We start from the raw sequence: 22,257 nt of genomic DNA, 5'->3' as shown, positions 1-22,257 counted from the left end.
TGAATAAAGAATTAGAGTTTGTTCTCATCTCATAGGATGTTAGAATGCCATGAAGCTTATCAATCAACCATCAACTTGTCAAGTTTTGTCATCTCTTCAATCGTTGAAACCTTTGTATCAATTCACAAAGGAATAGACCTTAAAATTTTCTAAACTATAGTAGACTCCTCAACTTTTTCTCCTAAACCCTTAATAGAGTTAATAACTTCATCTACTCGTAGAAAATAAGCAACAACATTTTCCTCTTCCTGCATCTTGAGACTTTCAAAATTTCTTTTATGAGTTTGAAGTTTTACTTTCTTAACCTTGTCATCTCCTTCATATGCTTTCTAAAGTTTCCCGCAAATGTCATGAGTTGTATCACAATGCATGACTCACACAAATTTTGTCTCTAACAGACCACATAAGATTGCATTCATGGCATTTGCATTGTTTTCAAAATCCTTCTTCCCACCTGCATCAATTAGAGGAACTGAAGGAATTGTGTAACCAAACACCACACTTTTCCAAACATCAAAACTAAAAGACATTAGATAAGTATGCATCTGAACACGCCACAATGCATAGTTGTAGCCATCAAATAAAGGTGCTCAATTCGTAGCAAGACCTTCAAGAGAACTCATGTGTGATAAAAGGATCAACCTCCAAGCATTTAAGCTCTATTTTTGAAGGAACCCTGCTCTAATACCAATTGAGAAGCAGACAAAAAATACTAAGGGGGTGGGGGGATGATTCAATAATTTAAACTTTTAAATGCACAAAACCACATAAAACATAGAGAGAGAAAACATCAAAATGCAAATGTCGAATTTCACATGGAAAACCCTTTCAAGTAAAAAACCACGACACATCAATAGCTTTCAATTACCAAGCACCAACTTGTCAATACATAAGTGAGCACCAACTCTCCTCGAAGCACCAACTTCCTTCAACTTTTTATAATAGATATCAAACTAGAAGTGTGTTCTCTAAAAAATGTCATTTAACAATTCAAGAATTTCCATGTGAATTCAGCTTGTCTTCATTTAATTACATAGGTGTTGCAAACTTCACCAATCTGAAAATCAGAACTATGACCCTTTGTGTTTAAATCAATCCGACCAAATGAAACCCAATGCCATGAAATCATAGACCAAAGAATAACTCAAAAAATTGTTGCAGCAACCTGGGTGCTAAGACAATAGGGGTTATCTCCTTGAATAAATTCCCATAAATTCAAAGCTTGCTTCAACTAGCTACACCCACATATCATATATTTATCTTCAAAGTCGTCTCACCAAGTGAATCAGAAAAATTAGAGCAACGATAGTCTCAAAAACAATATAGATAAAAAAAGCCACTTAAATCAAAAGTGAATACCACACACAAGTATCCGAAAAAAAAACCTCCCCCAAAAATATCTTCTATCAAAAATGTTTTTCCATCACATAATCAAAAAAGCGATGTGATTCCAACGTTTTTTTAATAACGAATGCTATATCTTCCTCCAAAAAAGACTTGCCAAACATAACAACCCTATAACAGACTAACACATCTTAAACAAAAATAACAAATAAATTGTAAACCTCCATCCACAATGTTTATCAAGAAAAAATTCGTTGTCAGTTAGTTCATAAAGGCGATATAAAAGTTTGAAGTCACCCCTCCAAGGCATTACAAATCGCAAGCCATCACACCTAAGAAAAGATAAAATCTGACAAAAGAATCTACCACTGCAAACCCACCATTTCCAAGCTATTGCGGCCCATAAAAAGGTGAATTGGCATGCCTTTAAAAGTCAACATTCAAAAGTTGCCATAGTAGATAAGTTGACTAAGTTGGTGAAGTGGACTAGCAACCAACTTAAGTAGACAACCAAGCAGCTTGAGCACATGCCCAAGTAGCTCAACCAAGCAACCAAGTAGCTAAACCAAGTAGCCGAGTAGCTCAACCAAACAACCAAGTAGCTCAAGCACACAACCAAGTAGCTGAAAAACATTTGATGAATAATCAGCACCTTGACTAGTATTTCATTCCAATTCTTTTTTCAACAAACCTTTGACATCAATGACAAAATAATTAACAAGGTAATCATGAAACTAGGTATGAAAAATATTGTTGAAATTGTGACCAAAATCAACAAGGTGATCATGAAACTAGGTATGGAAGATATTGTTGAAATAGTGACCAAAATGTAACACTATATTTAGCAATAGGTAGACATATTCAATAGCAGTATAGAGACTTCTTGAGAAGAGGCACCCTTTGTGTTGGTCAACTTGAAAATATAGCCAAATTAGAATAAGTGAGAACCATGTTAAAAGAGGTGAGGAACATCATTAAGTGCATCCACCACCACCCTTGGGTACTTAACCAAATGAGATAACACGCCAACACAAAAAAGCTCATACAATTAGGAGCCACATAATTCTCCACTGAGTTCATCACCTTACAAAGCATTTAAGTTCAATAACATATTTTAAGCTAATGTTTGTGAATACTAAGTGGGTTGAGTATCAATATTGAAAGAGTTGAAGCAATAAAGGCCGTGAAAACTATTGTTAATGAAAGCAATCAACTCCATTATTTGTTTTTCTCATTACTATTAATTTATTTTTGTTTAATTTTTTATTAGCTATTGCTTTAAAAATACATGCTAATTCATTTAGATCCCACAACCATTGGTTGATGTTCTAAGCTTGGTGGAAGGGGGAAAAGCCCCAACATATTGTCTTAAGGTCATGCACAATGCCAATAAGGCTATCCAACATTACTACAAGTCCAACAAAGAAATATAAGCATGTTTGATGCATAAATGATCAAAGTGCAATGAGCAACTTCACCAACACATATATGAAATGATATATGACTTGAATCCTAAGCTTTTCTTATCCATTTAGGTTAGGTTGACGAGGCTTTTATTGATAACCTCTACAAACATATAGAGGGTGATGTCTAATAAAAATCTTAACAATAGTTTTGAACAAATTGTATATTTATAATATTGGGAAGATTGTTTTTCTCAAAACTATAAATTTGAAAGAGAATGACTCGACCAACAAGTAGGAGAAATTGTAGTCTCCTAGGTAGTAGAAGAGCAATCATAGTCAACTAAGTCACACAGTTAAAAAGGTTGTCCTTGCTTCCTATGGGCGAGCATTTAATGGTGCAATGACACCAATCTTCAAATCCTTTATCTTAATTTTGTGCTTTATGGTTTTTGTTTGAACTTGTGTATTATTAAACTGTAGAAAGTCCTTGTAGTAAGAGTTTTTCTCCATACCCAATTGCAATGATATACAATAAAGTTACCAGTGTCATAGTACAGGAAGTATAGCAATTTAGATATGTTATTGATTTTGCCAAGTGTTATGGCACGTCATGTATGTTGCTTCATATGTAATGATTTTGTAGTAGCAATCAAATCCATTTGAAGAACTCACAACTATATACGTATTTTACATTGCTAAAGCATGAATAATGATACAAGAGCCCATGAGACAATACTAGGGTTCTTGCACTAAGAGCATAATGCTTGGAAGATGGCACTAGATACCGCATACGATCGAAAGGAGTGTTATGTTGGTACAAACTACATAAGCATGGTATTGGTAGTGGCAATCTTACTACAAGCACGTATTATGCTAACAATGCTATGGTTATAAATATGGATTCATAACATACAATAGTGACAAAGTATACGAGATGATTATCTCTAGGTGTCATGCTTAGTGTAATTTGTGATATGCTAATATCATGTATGGATGGAATATAATTACACAACTCTTAGTGTTCCATGAGTTGGTTAAATAGTTTGACGATTGGGTTTTCCATGAATATGTCCATATGTTAGTTTGTGTGAATGTGCCAAGGTTACAAACTTGATCACTTTTGAAGGCACTGATACATTGTTGGTGTGTAATAAGTTAACTATAGAAGAAAAGTATGTTGTAGATTGAGACTATCTAGAAGAATCCCAAAGATCTTGTGTTGAACCATCTTTGATTATGAATAATACAATTGTTAGCATTTTTTAGGTAAAGAGTTTATCCTAAAATTGTTTTCCACTTGAAAATCGTTGTATATTCTTTCAGACAGGTACTATTCCATATACTTCTATAGATGCTATGAAATAGATTGTGCAAGTGTTGTTCATTGTTAACTAAATACGCGATCTTATGCTTTAACCCTTGTAGATGGCCAATAAACTGGAATGATGAAAAAAAACACCAAAATTATGTATTCAATTAACAATCAACAACGCAAGCAACCTCTATCACATATCATATACATAAATAAATGCAACAATGTCCATCCACAAGATTCCACAAACACAAATTATGTGTTAAACCCTCTCAAGAAAACTCGCAACCCAAAAGGTGCTCACAATTATATTATTCAGAATCGACACTAATTCAATATAACCAGATCTTTGGAAACTTTTTATAGACTCAATGCGCTACATACCCTCCTGCAATCACTCTAATTATCACACACCGACACTTCTAGGAGTGAGCGTGATTAGAACATATTTGAAGTTATTCACATAATGTGCCATAATTTGACCCAAAAGAACTTGAACGGTATCATTTATGTTGTATAACCCTCGTCTTCACGTCAAAAAGGAGGAAAATCAGACTCATGATAAATTGACTTGGATGACATCAATTAATATTCAAAACAAGAATGCCAAAGATGCGGAGCCAATGTTTTTAAAAAGAAAGGTTGCTGATTTTAATAGGAAAGTTAAAAAAACAAACTGAATTTGACGCGGATGTAAAACCATAAGGAGGGTCTGCATTGGATGATGATCAAGACATGGTTGACTGTTGATTGTGATATTGCTCCCAAGCAGTCTTTACTATCCAAAACAAAGGCAACACCACAAGGAAGCTTTAGTCAAAAAAAAAATTAGTAAAATTTATAGATTTGTATTCCTTTTTGGGTTTAAAACTATTAAGAAAACTACGTATGCCTTCTACTAAATCCAATATTTTGCATGTTATTTAAGTCTATTTTACAAATTTATGTATTTTTTTTATATGCAAAGTTTCACGTCTCAAGTCTTGAGTTGAAATTTTGGCTTGCTGAGTTTTTTTAGTCTATGTTTTTTAACTAGGGCAAAAAGCATATGTAAAAATAAAAGCAACCATTTATGTGTGCAAAAAACAAGATCGTCCCTAATACATATTATAAATGAATTCCACATATAGCTATAGGCAACTTCCATAATAGGTGCTCTATATAGCACAATTATTTGAGGCAAATCCTGTGACATATTCAGTTGCTCTAGATAGCACAATTATTTTAGGCAAATCCTGCTAAATACTAAAAATTATGTCGTTAATTGCTCCGATGATAGATTTGTAGGACTTATTCACGTGTCATCCACCTGTGAATGGAAAACAAAGCTTGGAAATGTTGTTGTAATGTCCCTGAAACAAATCAGCTTGCTCAATTAGAATGGCTCAGATAGACATTTTGGCGAGACCAAAAATAAGAAATTATTTGATAAAATGAAAATAGAAAGGGAATGTTTAAAACTATATAGACACACTCATTATAAACATAGTAAAACAATAACGTAAAAAAAGATACCTGAAGACTTTCTCAAACCATTTATACAGCAGGACTCGTTGGCAAGCATTTATAAAAAAAAGTTAATTCTCAGATGCTGCCTTACAACCTATTTTTCAGGAACGACCCCTACTTACTCGAGACATCTCCAACTAAAGAAAAGAAAAGTAAAAGTTTGCATCTATGTCTGCTTCTCTTCATTATATATCTAGTAGCTACAATAAGGACCTTACAATTCAATTGCATATTTCACATAGGAATCATCTTCCAAAAAAAATCTGTTAAGAACAGAACTATCTCGACTATTCAGATTGTTGAAAAGGGCAAAACTAAAGGTTATTTTTTTGTTTATTGCAGCAGTCAACAAAGGCTTCATCCTTTATAGGATATTTCTGACATGAAGCTTCTTTCAATATTTTGGTATAACCATCTATGCTATATCCAAATTTCTGTTTTAAAAGAAAAACAAACGGCAAACAAAAAAGCTATTTTTCTAGTTTGTTTGCAAGACATGAAACATCAAGGGAGTCTCTGCCTAGCATAGTGTTTTCCCTTCAGCAAGAAGGCATTTCTTTCTCGTCTGTCCACCAAGGGCACACAGATCATCTTTAAAACATGTTGCCAGCCCATGGCACCAATCTCCAGGCTTTAATGTTGTTTGGTCTGTATAGCTTGAAAGAATCAAAGAGTTCTCTGGGACACAAAAAGATTTTTAGGTAAAATAGTTCAGCTTCTTTGATCTATTGCTTGGTGTTGAGATGTCAATGTGTGATTTAGAAAAGAACTTCCCTACTTAAGGATGAGGAAATAAATCAAGCAAAACATTTTAAATGATATTTGAAAGCCTCTTATGCCTAAAATGACAAAATTAGATTTTGAAGCCACTCCTAAGTGCATCTAGGGCAAGCAAGAGCTATGTATCATTTTGAGAAAGAAAACTGTATTGATTTTAGGCTATTCAGTAGTAGATGTTAGGATCAAGATTAATAATATCAAGAGGATGATGGTCTAGTACCTAGGCTTAAAGTTTTAACAAACATTGAGCTTCAATAAACTTCAGCAGGAAATTCCTTCGTGATGGTAAAAGCAATTAGTGAAGGGGATAATTAATAGTAGTGCATAAAGGGGGCCTTCTTTGAGAATATATTTATCAAAGCACCATTCAATTAAAATCTCTGTGAAACAAAAACACTCCAGCAGACTGGTCATCCAATTAGAGCATCAACTGCTTTCAAGCCATGGAGCCTGTGAAACCTTTTATGAAGGGTTCTTTGGTTGAATGATTTCTCCTCTGTTTCCCCTTCACTCGGATGGCATGTAATCAAAGAACCCAATGCATGACTAATACCCTGGAAAAAGCAGTGAGACTTACCCCAACAGGCAGTTGCCTTTAGAAAAGGGTAACAAATAAGTGAAAAGAATAGGGTTAAGGAAGCTAAGTTTGTCCAACCACTACCTTTCATACTAATTCAGGAACCTAAGCTAGTTCAAAAACTACATTTTGTTGACCATATCGCAGTCTATTTTACAATGCCAAACTCCTCCATATTCAACTTCAAAAAATCCTACATCCATAATATATGATGGTCTACCTGTTGGTTCCTTAATCCTCTATATCCTACTTTGCTTGCCATCAAACAATCTCAGTTCAAATTTTGTGCAAAATCCTCTCATCATTGGACCTTGAAATTTATCAAATGTTGTACCTGCAATATGATCAAATTGTATCTACTATATTTTCATATAGTTCTCGTTAGTGGACACCTGACAGTTCATCTATTTGCATTTTTCCGGAAACATTTCAATCATCATTTGCATTTTGTTCATACTGTATGTAGACAACATGCCCAGGAATGTTCCCATTCTATAATAGACTACAAATATGAAATTTAATATGTTGTTGTCAGTATTATTGCACTAAAACACGAGAATATTATTTAATTAACTAAAAATAGGCAAAAATCATATTTACTTCAGATATTGAAGAGTCATATTTTTTAGCAGCGAAGGATGTCGCAGAACAAGACTCCTCCACTCTTCCTTATCTATCTTTCCATCATGTTTTGTGTCTGCCTCCTCAAAGGTCTGCAACGTCAAAACCAGTCTTTAGAAGCTCTTTTAACTCCTCTTATCAAAAGCATGATGCTGTAGATAATACCATCACATTCATAAAACTCAACATCAAGCAATCAGTAAATATATGTGCACATACAGATCTTCAAGCTTGAAAAGTCATGTGACGGATACAGCAGAAACATGAAGCTCTGTCAGATATCAAAATCCAGACCAAAAATATCAACGGGCTTGTGCAATGATCCTATATCAGATTGAAACAATACAAAAGATTTACATCTAAGATCAATCTCCTCAGAGAAAATAAAACTCTTAATGACATGTTCTGTTATTTTACAGGCTCAAGAACCAGGTGCCCATTGACGCCTATATTTTAAGCCTAATGTATAATGAGTACTCCATCGACATTGGCCTAAGTTGGCCCAATAGTGAAGGTGTGTGTTCAAAAAAGTGGAAATCACAGAATCAAATCAGGAATGGGATAGGATTGTACATCTTGTTGAATTTAATGAGGTAAATAGAAAAACAGTTCCAATATGGGAACACATGCATAAGAGGGGTTTCATACACCCATTGGCATCTGAGAATTTTATTACAATGTCTAGCTTGTCTATGCTTTGGATTTTGTGTCACAATTTTGTTGAAATCTTGAGCCATTTTATGCCTTGGTTTGTGAATAACCTCACAGAAATAAGTGCCCCTACCTCCCTGGAAAGAAAAGGTTAATTAGTTTACAACTAATCATTTTAATCATGCATTGTAATTTGTAAACAAATGTCAAACAATATGTTCTGCAAAAAGTGGATGGTTGACAGTTTGACCTCTCAAGAAATTTTCCTGTCGCCACATATACAGTTGAAGTGGCAATGTTGCAATAACAAAAAAAATCATTAGGGTTACATTTATTCTGTTAATGTTTCATCTTTCTTTTTGAAAAGTTAAGATCCATTTTCAAAAAATTCTGATTATATTCAGGACAGAAATACAAGAACATATCGAACTTACCATTTCAGCTTTTACTTTCTATGTTGGAGCTGTTTTCAGAATTTGTTCAATAGATTTCAGCACTTGACAGTGGTGTTCCCTGGGTAAATGTCCCGAGGACCTAGACATCCATCAGAGATGCACACGATCATTATAAGGGAGCGACAGGATGCCCACACTCTCCCTGAATCTCCCTTATCAAAACTGGAATGTCCTTAAGAGTTAAGACATCATATTGTTTGCTACAAGTGGGGAATGCCCAAGCACTTCCCCCAACCCCCCTGCTTCAACTTTTAAGCAACAATAAATAATAAAAAGATGTGTAAGTCTTCCCAAAAGTTTATTATGACAGATCGATCCTTCTCTGGCAGACAAAAGAGGAGAGTGAGGATTCTAGGTAGCGTCCCAGATTTAGCAAAGCTAAAAAGAAAGCAGACACCTGATTGAATTTGTCTCATGCGATCCAGTCCATTCCATGAGAACGGGGAAGACTTGTTCCACATATCTGACAGATTCTGTGATCTTTGCAAAGGTTATTCTTGAACAACAACAACATTTTTGCTTCCTCAAACAAACTACAGTTGAATCAAAATACATTGACAAAAGCAATGATAAACATGAACTTTTGGGCATCCATTCTTCTTTACAAAAGTAAGAACTTAGACTGGAGGGCACCGCTGGTTAAAAGCAAGGAATAAAACATGGAGCCATTAATATAATTCGGGTGCCTGTTGAATGGAAAGCAAACTCATGATATCATTTTATTTGTGATGGATTTGAATGCTAGCTAAGAGCCTTGTTCTACAAGAGAGCCCACTGCTAAAGTGTGGGAGACCACCCACAAGAAGAGATCATTCATAAATTTGTAAATTCATATCCCATTTAAGACTGACATTGACTCACTCACCTATGCACTTGCTCCCTTTCCATCGTAGAGCAGTTTCAAGAGTTGCTTTTTGTGCGCTCATGCTTATATTTTTCGTAGTCATATTTTAATATTCAGCTTGCTTTAGATTGTTTAAGTTCTTGTTAGGTATCCTTAATTAATTTGCATTTTCAAATTTCCAATATTAATTTTTATATATATATTTTTTTTTGCCATCTTCCATGGTCACAAAATATGATTTATTTTTGCTGTCCCCAAAATCCAGTCCCCTTCCCCAAAGCTCAGATAAACACATAGTTCCTGTTGACAGCAAATTTCAGCATTCAGATTGAGCCAAGATGCTAGATTTCAAATTTTGGGTGCAGAAGACTCTACAGCTATAACAGCAGGTTTCAGTTGCAAACATAAGAATGGTATTAAAGCCACCTTTTTGGCCACATGAAGCAAAGACAACATTATGGAGAGGTCATTACAGAATATATTTCTTTAATTTTGTTCATTTTTCTTTGAGTGAAAAAGTGTCAGATTCAGAAATGTCCTAACGTCACTCAGAGAGAGCACAACCTCTAGGTTAACACCTGGTTGAATAGAAGCTAAATGATACAGATTCTATGAGGATATGCCAAGAGAGACCGCCATACCCCAGGAACAAAAAGTATGCAAAATCATGATTAGAACTATAAAAATAACAAATTTGAATGAGCTAATGGAAAAATAAAAAAACTTTCAGCAAATTATCAAGAATGACACTTGGCATGGACAGAATTTTAAAAATCATGGTCAGGTAATAATCCCTATTTAACAAGTGAACTGTAATGGATTTGAGAGCTCATTTAAATACTTTTTTTCAACTTGGAGGATAAATGTACACAAAGGCTGCAATAAAAGGTGTATATTTTGTCAATAATGGAGAGCACGCTAAGCCTTAAATATAGATTAGGTTTCAATTCTCTTTTGTTAGAGATTTCTTGAATACGAGAAAACCAATAGCACACTCACCTAAATGAAGAGAATCATGGGAATTGAATACCTAGCTTTCAAATTTAATGCTTTTCTATTATGGCTACCAAATACAATTAAAATAAATAAAAAACCGTAAAATAAGACCAGATGCAAGAAAAGAAGCATAGTTACCAAGCTCAGCAATCCAAAATCTTAGCTAAAGGGGAAAAACTGAAAAATCTGAAATTTCATAACAGATTTAAAATAATGTGTGTGCATGTGGGTGCATGCTCATGTGTACATGTGGGTGTGTGCACATGCACTTGCACGTTCATGTGTGTGTGCATGAGTGTGTGTGTGTGCATGAGTGTGTGTGCATGCATGTGTGTGTGCAATTTCACCACAAAGAACAAAGTGACAATACTTGTTTGCTCTCCTAAAACTATATCCTTGAGATCACACATATAGGTGCCATCAAGAACAACACAAACATCCAAAGGAATACAATTCTACAACCTTTTCATCAAAAAACTTGGAACCAACAAATAACTTCATTCTAAATTGTTAACTAATAACACATTAGCACTATTTTGATCAAACCTGACACATGACTAGTGGTGTTGATAAGCTACAAGGCTAGTTTTGCAGACCAAATCTTGGGAAAAACTTAAAAGTCAGTTTGAAAAAATGAATCTATAGTTTCAATAGTTGCCACTACTAGCTTCTTTCATGAGTACTTGTGAGTTAATCAAATGATTAACAAACTTGCACTCAAACCCACCTAGTACATGCAAACAAGTTTGTGGAGCATACTCTCATCAAAAAATCATTTATGCATAGAAAAGATGTCCAAACACAACAAAAAAGGGCATATGCACTATAAGAACCCAAACACTAAAAATCGATCTATTTAACTACATTCGTGTTATGACCCTACTATTTTGTATTCTTAATTGTAAATAAGCTGAGCACTTAAGGCATGCTTAACCATGCTTAACCTTAATATGAATTTTAGTTCTTTCCTTAGGTTGACATAATTTTGATGAAACGTGTCTCTCCATAGTTATGCTCATGAATAAGGAAGGGTAAAGCTCTCCTAAACCATCATAATTTTGAATATTGAATTCATTACAATATTTTTTTATCATTCAAGGTCTCCCCCTCACAAGGTCCGCTATTTCATTGTGTTTTCCATTTATTTATAAAACAATCCTAACAAGTGCTATTCCAGGCTAGTTCAAGTATCATCCTCATGATTTAACCAATGTAGCCAGCAAAAGCTTTAAGAACATATTAATATATCGAGTAGGAAAGAAACCTAGACTACAGGAGTCATTCTTGGAACAAGTGGAATCAACATATAATAACTCTATGATCATATTGGAAGAAAACCACTCCAAATTGTTTATAGCAAAGTCCAAGGAGTGTTGCAAAATTATACAATGTTCCAAGTGTGAAGAAAGGAGCATCGAAGTACAAGATTTCGCAAAAAACATACACAATGTGCACAAACAAGTTTGCATATAATTGGAGATGAGTAACGTGCAATATAAGCAAAGTGCAGATGTATAAAGGCAGGAATTTCAAGTTGGTAACATGGTCTTGGTGCACCTGTGCAAACAAAGGTTCCCAAAAGGAACATATAACAAGTTGAGATGTTGGAAAATTGGACCATAGGAGGTATTGTACAAATTTTGTAAACAATGCATACAAAATAGAGTACCAAAAGGAATAGATATATCATATCTTCAATATCACTGACCTCTAAGCTTACATTGAGAAAGAACATAATGAAAATCACAACGCAGATTGTAGAGAGGTGGATTAGAGACAAGAATTGCCAAAGAAAATGCAAGAGGAGATCGAGCAAATGATTGATACTAGAGTCAAGAAGACACGTAGGAATGAATACAACAAATATCTAGTCAGATGTAAAGTCAGATGTAAGGGTCATGTTGTTGAAGATGCAACATGGTTGAGTGCATCTTTAGAACTGAGTTTGGCAAATCAATGGCATAACTAGTGCAATGCGCATGAGTGGAAACCCATGAATCATTTCAATTACGCAAGTTGTATGACAATGGACCATCCACGTGCACAAGCAATTCACATCACCTAAAAATAGACTACAAGAATAAGTGGCTTGCTTGCTTGCATCTAGTAGTGCAGTGTAATTGCAATAAAGATTTGAAGCCTTGCACAAAAGCATATCTTTGTGCAATGGTTGGAGTTTGCACAATATGTTTCCAATTTGACCTCGAGTCAAAAAAGAAAAAAAAAGAAGCCTTGATTCTTCCCCTTATTGCCTAGGTCATGATTTTATAACACTTGTAAGGAAAAACATTGCACAAGAGAATAATATGGTATGAAAAAATACATGATACTAATTGAGAATAACAAGCCGCTTTGAAGGGGCAAACCTCCAAACGTCTCCAATAAGAACACAATTCGTAATTTGATGTTAATATCCTAACCTTTAACTCCTATATATACCTAATTATGTCATGGATGCCAACCCAAGCAAACTTAACTCCCTATATAAAACTATATTAATGATCATATAACATAATTAAGAGTTATGGTAACCACAAGCCAACTACTCATCCCTTTGCACAATATAGGATTTAAAGGTGTAATAGGATCTTTGTAGTTTCTTAAATTATTGTCTTTTCCTAATTTGACATTAATTAAGTAATTTGATGTCTTAACTTTGACAGTTGTGTGGTCTAAGGCGTCCCTTCATTGGGACTACAATTGCATCAATGGGAAGCAAAATCCAATAGGCTACTTGTATGAAGTCATGGAAAAGGCCAAACAAGCCATCCAAAATAATTATAGGGAGATCTAAAAAGTTCCAACCCATTCATGTAGTGGCATACTACTTGAATTCCATTTTTTTCTTCTCAGAGGACTTCAATGGTACTGATGGACAAGTTAATTTGGTCCTTTCAACATACATTTGGAATATCACATCTAAGGTTGAGGTCAAGGATCTAATTATGGAAGAGTTGTAGAGATACAAGCATGTTGATAAGAGGCTCTTTGCTTCACCACTAGCTCTCTAAGGGAGAACCCCCCAAGCACCAAGTAAAAAAAATTTCAGCCTTCCCTTCACTTCAAATCTTCGATGTGTGTAGTTATTGCTTACTTACAATATTATGAATGTTTCATTTTGCAGCTGCTTGGTGGAAAAATTGGGTCTAAAAATCCTAAATCTTCAAAGGTTGGCATTTCAAATTTTGAATCAATCTTGTAGTGTTTCTAGATGTGAGCACAATTGGAGTTTCTTTGATTCCATTCATGTTAATAAACACAACAAGTTGACACAAAAGCAACTCCATGACCTTGTCTTAATGCAATACAACCTTTGTCCTCAAAAAAGGTGGAGAAATCAATTAATCTGAGCTGACTGAATTGGACAACTTTAATCCACAAAGCAACTAGACTACACTCAACGAGAACCACATGTTTTCAAAAGATGAGATTATTAAATTTGAGAAACAAGTAGACAAGTGCGCAACAAAAGAAAAATTAGGAGCCAATTGTTAGTTTTAATTAGGGTGAAGAGCGGATTCCAATTGCCTAAGGCAACATTGGAATCCGCCCTTAAGGGCTAGGCCCTTTTACCTTGAAAGGGTAACGTGTACCCTTTAGGGCTGGGCCCTTCTCACACGCCACTCTCCTATAGGGCCAACCCTATAACTCAAGCCTCATAATATGCCTCACTAAATGAAACGTGTTAAGGAAAAGTTAGTTAATAATTAATATATTATTGCAAGCCGACCTGCCAAGAGAAAGGTATATATGTGTACTTCAAGATGAAGAAATTCAATTGATTATTACAATCATCATCAACAAATGCGATCTGCTCTGCTCCTAAATGCGATCTGCTCTGCTCCTAAATATGATCTGCCCTTCTACACTTGGCGAATATGCTCTTTGACGAACTCCAAGGACATTTGGGTATAATGCTGCTTCAGCCTGTTGAAGTCATCTTCTGCTGATTAGGTTCTTGGTCATCTAACAGCTAGGGCATCACTCTTCATCACCTTCAGATCTTGCTGTTTGGACAGCAATCAGAGATAAGTGCTGTAATCAGGACATTATGCTCAATACATAATCAGATCCGAGGATCTTTCTTGCTGGGTTTTTCCTCCTAGGAGGTTTTCCCAGGGTACTTGTGTGTTGCGAGTTCATTCTGTTCATTTTCTCTACTTATGCTTAATTCTGGAAAATCCTAACACTAACAGCAATTAACATTAATCTGGAAGTTAAGATAGATTTCTATTTTCTGAGTATTATATTGATCTGAAAGTCTAAAATCAACACCAACAGATCAGAGATAATTATGAATGAAGAAGAGGATGGTCTTGGGAAGGAGTCATTCCCTTGTAGTTTGAGGCAAAAGCTGGCAGCACAACTGAAATAAAGGAGTAGGACTCCAACCATCAGCAGGATGCATTCAGGGAAGAGAAAATGTAAAATGTTGTAACTTGAATGGAATTGTAATTTTTTATGATAATTTTCAATCATGTGATTCATATCATATTATCAATTGTATTCACATGTTGATGCAATATTTTAAGCTTTTTTATTAAAATATAATAGAAAACAATTCCCAAACATTCTATAGACTCATTTCATATGTTTTGTAATTGTACTTCGCATGTATATTTTGTTTTGTGATTTTAAATTTGTTGACCTTTGCCAACAAGTTTTTGCAAAGTTGCCCATTCCAAGTCGAAATTGGATCTCTCATTTTTGCCAAGCCATGAGTTTGAAACTGTGCATCAATCAAATAGTGCATCAACCTTAACACCTCAACATTAATTTTGTTGTTACACAATGCTACTTTTGCCAACAAACCAGCTTTCTTATTAGTGCAAAAAGGATTTGAGTCCCCACTTATAAAGTACAATTAATCTTTGTGCCATTATTAATCACTACACTATATTTATGTATTCTAGGCACATATAATTTTTTACCCTTCTTACCTTGTTTGTGAGGGTTATTTTTCAGATGCAACTGTATATTCCGGTATGATCAGATCCTGTGCTGAGACTTTGGGATATTGTCTTGGATGATCTTGTGAATCTTCTTTTCAAATGGTTCGTGATTTGGTGCTCCGCAAGTTATCTTTCCTCGTGACAGTTGCTGATTAGTTGTGTTCTTGAGCTTCTAGATGTTGATCGATGAAGATTTGAAAAGTGGTGTTGGTGCAATTGTTCCGGATGATTCTAACATGTTTGTTGGTGTTTCCTAGTCGTGTCCTATTTGTTTTGGCGATCCGCATTGATCGTTGTGTGATTTTTGGTGATTTTTATGAACCGGTGATGATTTTTGTGTCATGCGATATTTCTAGTGGTGAAGCATGTTGCGGTTGGTCTTAGCGGGATTTCTGGTGGATGTGATCGTTTGGGAATTCAAATTAGGTCCATGCTATGTAATGTAAATCATAATATTGGTCCGGTGGTCGATCTTTGTATCGTGCAATGTAATTTTATTTATTTTATTTTTATATTGATTATAGAGTAACAAAACAAAAGTACAAAACTAAAAGTTTTATAGCCTTATCGGCCTCAAAAACTCATGCTACTATAACGGACTGTTAATGTTCGACCCTCCTAGATCCTTAACTACGAAGGACTGACAAGTGTTATACATCTCATTAGATACAAAATTATGCTACTATGCACAATGACTAAAAGTTCACATCCATGCAACCCAACCCATGGAGCCTTCCATCCAGACCAGACTCTGGTCATCTCTCATCCAGGCTAAGTATATCATCTGCTGGAGAATCAGGTCTCTATTGCCTCCTATTTCCTCCAAAAGGGCGTCTAGGGCACTAACAAAGGGTGTACCTTCAGCGTTGAGCCTATGCCATGTGTAGCCGTGAGAGAGATCATGTACAAAGATCCTAGTATGGCCATCACTCATAAATCTCTGAAACTTCTCCTTGTTCAGCCTGATCACTAAGTCCACCCGAGAAGAGACAAAATAATGTGTGAGTCTACAGAAAGACTCAGTAAGGACCCTCTCTTTTCCTTGAAATCTATCTTCATTTCTTATCTTCCATATATACCAAAGAATTTCACATGATAACAAATTCCAAAATAAATTGCTGTCTTTTTTAAGGCCTTTAATATAACCAGTAGCAATATCAAGAAGATTGACATGCAATGGGAATGACAAACCAAACATTAGCCAGATTTCCTTAACAATAATACAGTCAAAAAAAATATGCCTAATAGTTTCGATAACTTTACAGATGGTACAAAGCACATCTCTATTATGGTCAAATCTGATAGGAAGCTTATCAGTAATTAGTAGCCATCTAAAAAATCTTCTTTTTGGGAGCAATCGGCCTATTCCATACTGATTTAAATAGCTTGCCCAATTGGATGGGCATCAAGTCAGTATACCAAAGAGAGTTAATGTGATTGAGAAAGCAATCATTGTACATAAGAGAGTTATAAACTGAGATAGAGTTCAACTTACATAACTTAGTGCCATCACACCAAGAGAGGTCAACAAACCTGTTTTCAATAGTTACACATCTTTTGCAGAGCTACAAGGCAACACAAGCATTAAACTTTATATTATAAGTTCTCCTATTGGAAGCAGGAAGATGATACTTACCGAAGAGATCATCCCAAGAGATTAGATCATCATTTAACCAAATATCTTTAAAACAGCAAATACCTCTGTTAGCCCAACTTCTGGCCGAGCAACCTTGAGTGAGGGCAAGGGGTTTACCATTGTGGAATAAATTCCACCATATAGACCTTTCCCCACAAATGAGATCATCCCTGCTGACCCAATTGTTAGATATGTTATGCCTAACACTCTCCCATGCCTTCCAAACTGACTTGAACACCAATGAGCCTGCAGTAGAGACAGAGAAATTTCCAGCTAAGAGGTCACTAAGAGGAAGGGATTTCCAGGATTTAGTAGTCTTGGGAACACCCAACTTAATATTATTCCTAATAAACACCTTTCATGGCTCATTTCCTTCCAATGCGTGAAAAATCCATTTAGCTGCTAGGGCAATCCCTTGAACTTTAAGATCCTTCAACCCCAAACCTCTGATAGCCTTTTCCATACAACACCATTGCCATTTGATTGAATGAGCTTTTCTATTCCCTTTTCCGTTTGACCATAGAAAATTCCTGATAATTTTTTGAACCTCATTAATTTGGTAGTTACTGAACATCCATACCGATGCATAGTAAATGCTATATGAAGAGAGGATTTTTTGACAAACTTGTACTCTCCCAGCAAGTGAAAGATATTGGGTATTCCATTTGCTAAGCTTCCTTTCAATCTTGCTTTTGATCCAATTCCACATATCCTTGAGACACGGAGATACTGAGAACGGAATCCCGAGGTATCTGACAATCTTGTCAAGACCCCCCCACTGAAATCCATAGGAAGCAAGCCAATCAGGAGGGTGATCCGACCATTGAGCAAGGTTGATTTGGCCTAAGAGATTTTTGCACCAAATGCTTCACAAAAGATCTTAAGTTTAAGGGAGAAGGAGTCCATGTTTCTTTCAGCAAGTTCTAAAATAGAGCAGTATCATCTGCAAATTGAATATCAAGCAAGTCAAAGTTATCTAATAGAGTGACTCCTTTTACTCTAGGAGATAAGGTGTCATCTCTTAATAGGTAGTATAGCACTTCATATGCAATAACAAAAAGGGCAGGGGCAAGAGGACAACCTTGCCTAATGGATCTACTAAGCTGAAAAGCCTGTGAAATAGAGCCAGTAATTTCAATTTGAGCATGGGCATCCGTGTGTAGGACTTGGACAAGGTGACAGAATACCTCGGGAAAACCAAAAGCTTCAAGCATCATGATAATGAACTTCCACTAAACCCTATCATAGGCCTTTTCAAAGTCAAGAAGAAACATAGCTGCCTCCTAACCCGAACTATTAGCCCACTCCATTGCCTCCCAACTAGTGATCAGATTTTCAAGTATGTATCTGCCTTTAATAAAGTCAGCCTAAGTGCTACATATAAGCCTAGGAAGAATATTTTCCAATCTGATGGCTAGCATTTTGGCTAGAATTTTATGAGACGTTGAGTAGAGTGATAGGTCTCCAGTTTTTTATGAGGGCCTTATCCCCTTCTTTAGGAAGCAATTTAATAAGTCCTCTATTAATCTCAGCCCCAAGGGAGCCATTTCCAGTTGCTTCCTTATACACTTCCAGCAAGCCACCAGCAATCCAATTGATATTGGCTTTGTAGAATTCGATGGATAACCCATCTGAGCATGGGGCCTTATCATTGTGTAGTGAATTAATGGCACTTTTGATTTCTTCCACAGAAAAAGGTTGGTTTAGCCTCTGGTTATCTTCGAGTGAAAGGAGCTTAAGGATGAGAGAGAAACATTTCTCTCGGGCAATGATGGAGATGGGTGAGTCCTCGGTAGTGAAGAGCTTCTTGTAAAAGGAAAGGAATTTTGCCATGATGCCATCCTCACTAGAGATCCCTCTATCTTCAATCCACAACTTATCAATTTTGTCCCTTGTTTGCGTCTGCTTAAGATACTTAAAGAAAAATTTAGAACTTGAATCTCCCTGTTGCAGCCATTGTATTTTGGCTCTTGCCCTTGCTCCTAAAGATCTATCATGTTGCAACTTCCTATGTTTATCTCTAGCCAAAGCCATCGACTAGGCAAGAACCACATTACTCGGGTCAGATTGGATCTTCGCTTCGGCCTCTTGCAAGTTGGATGTGAGGATAAGTTCAACATGTCTCCCATCCTTGGCTTTCTTTTTGCCCACGGTCTTAAGAACGTTTTGCCAACCGACCATAGAGGCGTTCCATCTAGCAATATGGGAACTAGAGTGAGAGTTCCATCTATTAAAAAGCCTGACAATGTGGAGGGCAGCAAGGACATCCTGATCATCTAACAACTTTGTGTTTGGAATAAATTTGCTACTGCCCTCTGTCTGTCCTTTGAAACCGTCTCTGAGTGAGAATTGGGCAATAATGGGGTGATGGTCAGAGAGAGAGGAAGGCCAAACTCTCACTAGACAAGCATTAGAATCACGAGCAAAGGAAAAGAAGTCTTTATTGGCATAAAATCTGTCCAATCTAGAATAAATCCTACTTCGTCCTTTTTGGTAGTTGCACCAAGTAAACCAAATACCTTTGTGGGAAGATCTTGTACCTTCTAATGGTTCATACAATCTCTTCATTCCTTTCAATCTGTCCCATATCATTTTCTCTCCTCCTTTCCAATCCACTTTAAACCTCCCCTCTTATCCTCCTGCTGCTCAATCATGTTAAAGTCTCCTCCTATGATCCATGGGATGTCAAGTAGGGAAGCAAGCCATTGCCATAACTTAGCTCTCTCCCTATAATCATTAGGGGCATAGACTATACAAAAACCAAATGTGTTGTCACCACTTTTAACAGAAACCCAGACTGCTCTGTTACATGGAGATACACCAGAGCACACAATTGCTTCTCTCCATTTTGAGTTGACTAGGATCACTACTCCCCCTTTCCCTTTTTTCATGTTCGGTACAAAACTTCAGAGCATCTTTCCAGACAAAATTCAGACTAACATCCAATGCAAAACTGATTGCCTTAGCTTCTTGAAGCATGCCAATGTCCAGTTCTCTATGTTGGTTAAGCATTCTTCTGACAATATATTTCCTATCAAGAGATTCCAACCCCCGGACATTCCATGACATGCACTTCATAATCAACAATTGCTTAGTTTTCTTCCTTAGCAACTTGGGAGCTGCTAAAACACTTGGGCATGCTAGATTTACGGTTAGACTTCTTGTGCAACGGAGAGTTTTTATTTTTGGTTCCTGGAGGTCTGCCTCTTTTCCTCCTCGCATTAGCCTCTGTTTCAGAAATTTCCTCATCCAACACTCCTCTCTCCCGGACCCCCTCACCACTCGTGACCGAGTAGTTGGAAACCAAGTCTATCTCAACTTCGAACTCATGGTTGCCCAGCGAGGAGCCATCCTGTGGGTCCTGCGGGTTATCATTCTCAATTATGCCAACTTTGGCAAGAGTGGGGGAATCGTTAGGGTTTGACCTGCCAACCAGAGGGTCAGCATGGATGATCTCATAGACCACATTGTCAGGATCAATCAACTTTTTAGACACAGGGGGGGCAGATATCGTAGCAAAAGTGTCTTGACAATGGCGAGGGCAATCTCGCTCCTCTCAGGAGTCCACATGATCAATCAAATCCTTAATTAGCCCAGACTGAGAATCAAGAATTTGAAATTGATTGGATTCCAGTAGAATGGGGTCATTGTCGGGAGGAGGGCCGATTGTCTCCATCTTCCCCAAGCCAGAGATACCCCGATCAACCCCCTCAAAATTCCTAATGATAGTTTTGATTAGAGACCGCCTACCATTTTTATCAGACAAGTTACTCTCAGGCGGAGCTTCAAGAACATCTTCTTCCATGCGTGACACGGATGGGCATTTCTGCACATGTCCACACACCCTAATTTTTCCAGCGCGAGCTGTTGCGCATTCTTCCTCCTTGACTGCTTGCCCTTCCTAGTTACCACCTGGAAGCCCATATCTTTGGATTCCTCCGACTACGAAATGGCTTCTGATACAGCAGAGTGTGGAGGAGGGTTGACATTGAAGGTGCCAAAGATAGCAAAGTCATCAATAGAAGGGAGTACTACATCTTTCTCACTAGGGAAGCCTAAAACGACTCTATTAATAGCATCTTTAAGAGAGTCAAGCTTGCCCACTAAGGAAGAGACACTGCCCAGATTGGGGGCCGAAGAGGAAGGGAAATCATCAGAATTAGAAACAAAATCAGCATGGTTTTTAGAAGTCCTCTTCTTGGAATTAATAATAGGGCAAGATCTTCTAATGTGCCCGCCCCTCCTACACAGAAAACAAGTATTAAGTCCACCTAGGGTTTCAACAAGACAGGTAAATTGTTCATCTCCAAGATTAATGACTATAAACCTAGGAATATCTACACTAGGGTTAACGGAAACAAGAATGCGGGCATCCAGAACCAGGTTCGACGAGCAGTCTACCCTAATTATTCTGCCAATTGGTTCCACGATATGAGGAAGTTCCAAAAAATGGGAGGAAGATTCTTAATTTGTATCCAACGGTGGCTTGATAGAGCCAGAATTTCCTCATTGTTAGCATCAAAAGACCATTTAAGAGCCCTAAATGTGGTTTTCCCCACGGCCTAAAATTGCTTCTTAAGAATTTCCACCTGAGATTTATTGTCATTAAAGAAAATAATGAACAAACCTCTCAACCATTTTACAAAAAGAAAACTTAAGCCCTAATTTATTAATCCAAACATTTATCATCCAATCATCCAAAAACTTCCTAGCCAGGCTTCAATCAATGTCCGTAGCAGCGAAAAAAATAGCAATATCTTGCAATCTAGCTTTTTCTAAATCTATAGCCCTAGCCATCGATTCATTAGGCGAAATGGACAAGGTAGGCAAAGGAGAGGGAGGGTCCTTACCGAGGTTTCCTCCACCGCCATCACTCCCTGGTTCGGAATCACTTACCAATATAAACTTGGCTTCATCTGAAACCTGCAATGCCGAGCCAACAATGGCATCTCTAAAGGTTTTTCCATTAAATCCAACGGCCTCGGCCGTAGAAACCGACGGCTTGATCAAATTAATGCTCGGCCCTATTGATTGCTCACCCATAGGGCAACATGTACAACAAAGCAAGTAACAGAGTAAAACCAAACACAATAAATGCGGGAGAAATGAATGCAGGCAGGAGGGAAAACCGAGGGCCTTACCACCTCCTCCACTTGCAGGAGGGAACCCTGTCG

General features: G+C 36.7%; 1 protein-coding gene across 6 annotated transcripts in view; it reads right to left on the bottom strand.

The window, feature by feature from the left end:
* Positions 1-5,111: 5,111 nt before the first annotated feature.
* LOC131033026 (calcineurin B-like protein 3) overlaps positions 5,112-22,257 on the bottom strand; it is a 107,154-nt gene continuing 90,008 nt past the window's right edge. Inside the window, exons 8-9 of one of the 6 annotated variants that reach the window (XM_057964134.2) lie at positions 7,529-7,641; positions 5,112-5,414 (exon numbers count right to left, since the gene is read on the bottom strand). In XM_057964134.2, coding sequence (XP_057820117.1) covers positions 5,357-5,414; positions 7,529-7,641 — 171 coding nt within the window. In that variant the 3' untranslated portion in view covers positions 5,112-5,356. Of the gene's footprint in view, positions 5,415-5,724; positions 6,250-7,522; positions 7,642-7,768; positions 7,874-7,952; positions 8,338-22,257 lie in introns of those variants that run through there. The other 5 variants (XM_057964132.2, XM_057964135.2, XM_057964136.2 and 2 more) reach the window with 5 other exon arrangements.

This window comes from Cryptomeria japonica, chromosome 3 (genome assembly GCF_030272615.1).
Source record: "Cryptomeria japonica chromosome 3, Sugi_1.0, whole genome shotgun sequence".
NCBI lineage: Eukaryota > Viridiplantae > Streptophyta > Pinopsida > Cupressales > Cupressaceae > Cryptomeria > Cryptomeria japonica.
This window is presented reverse-complemented; position numbering and strand designations above follow the sequence as displayed.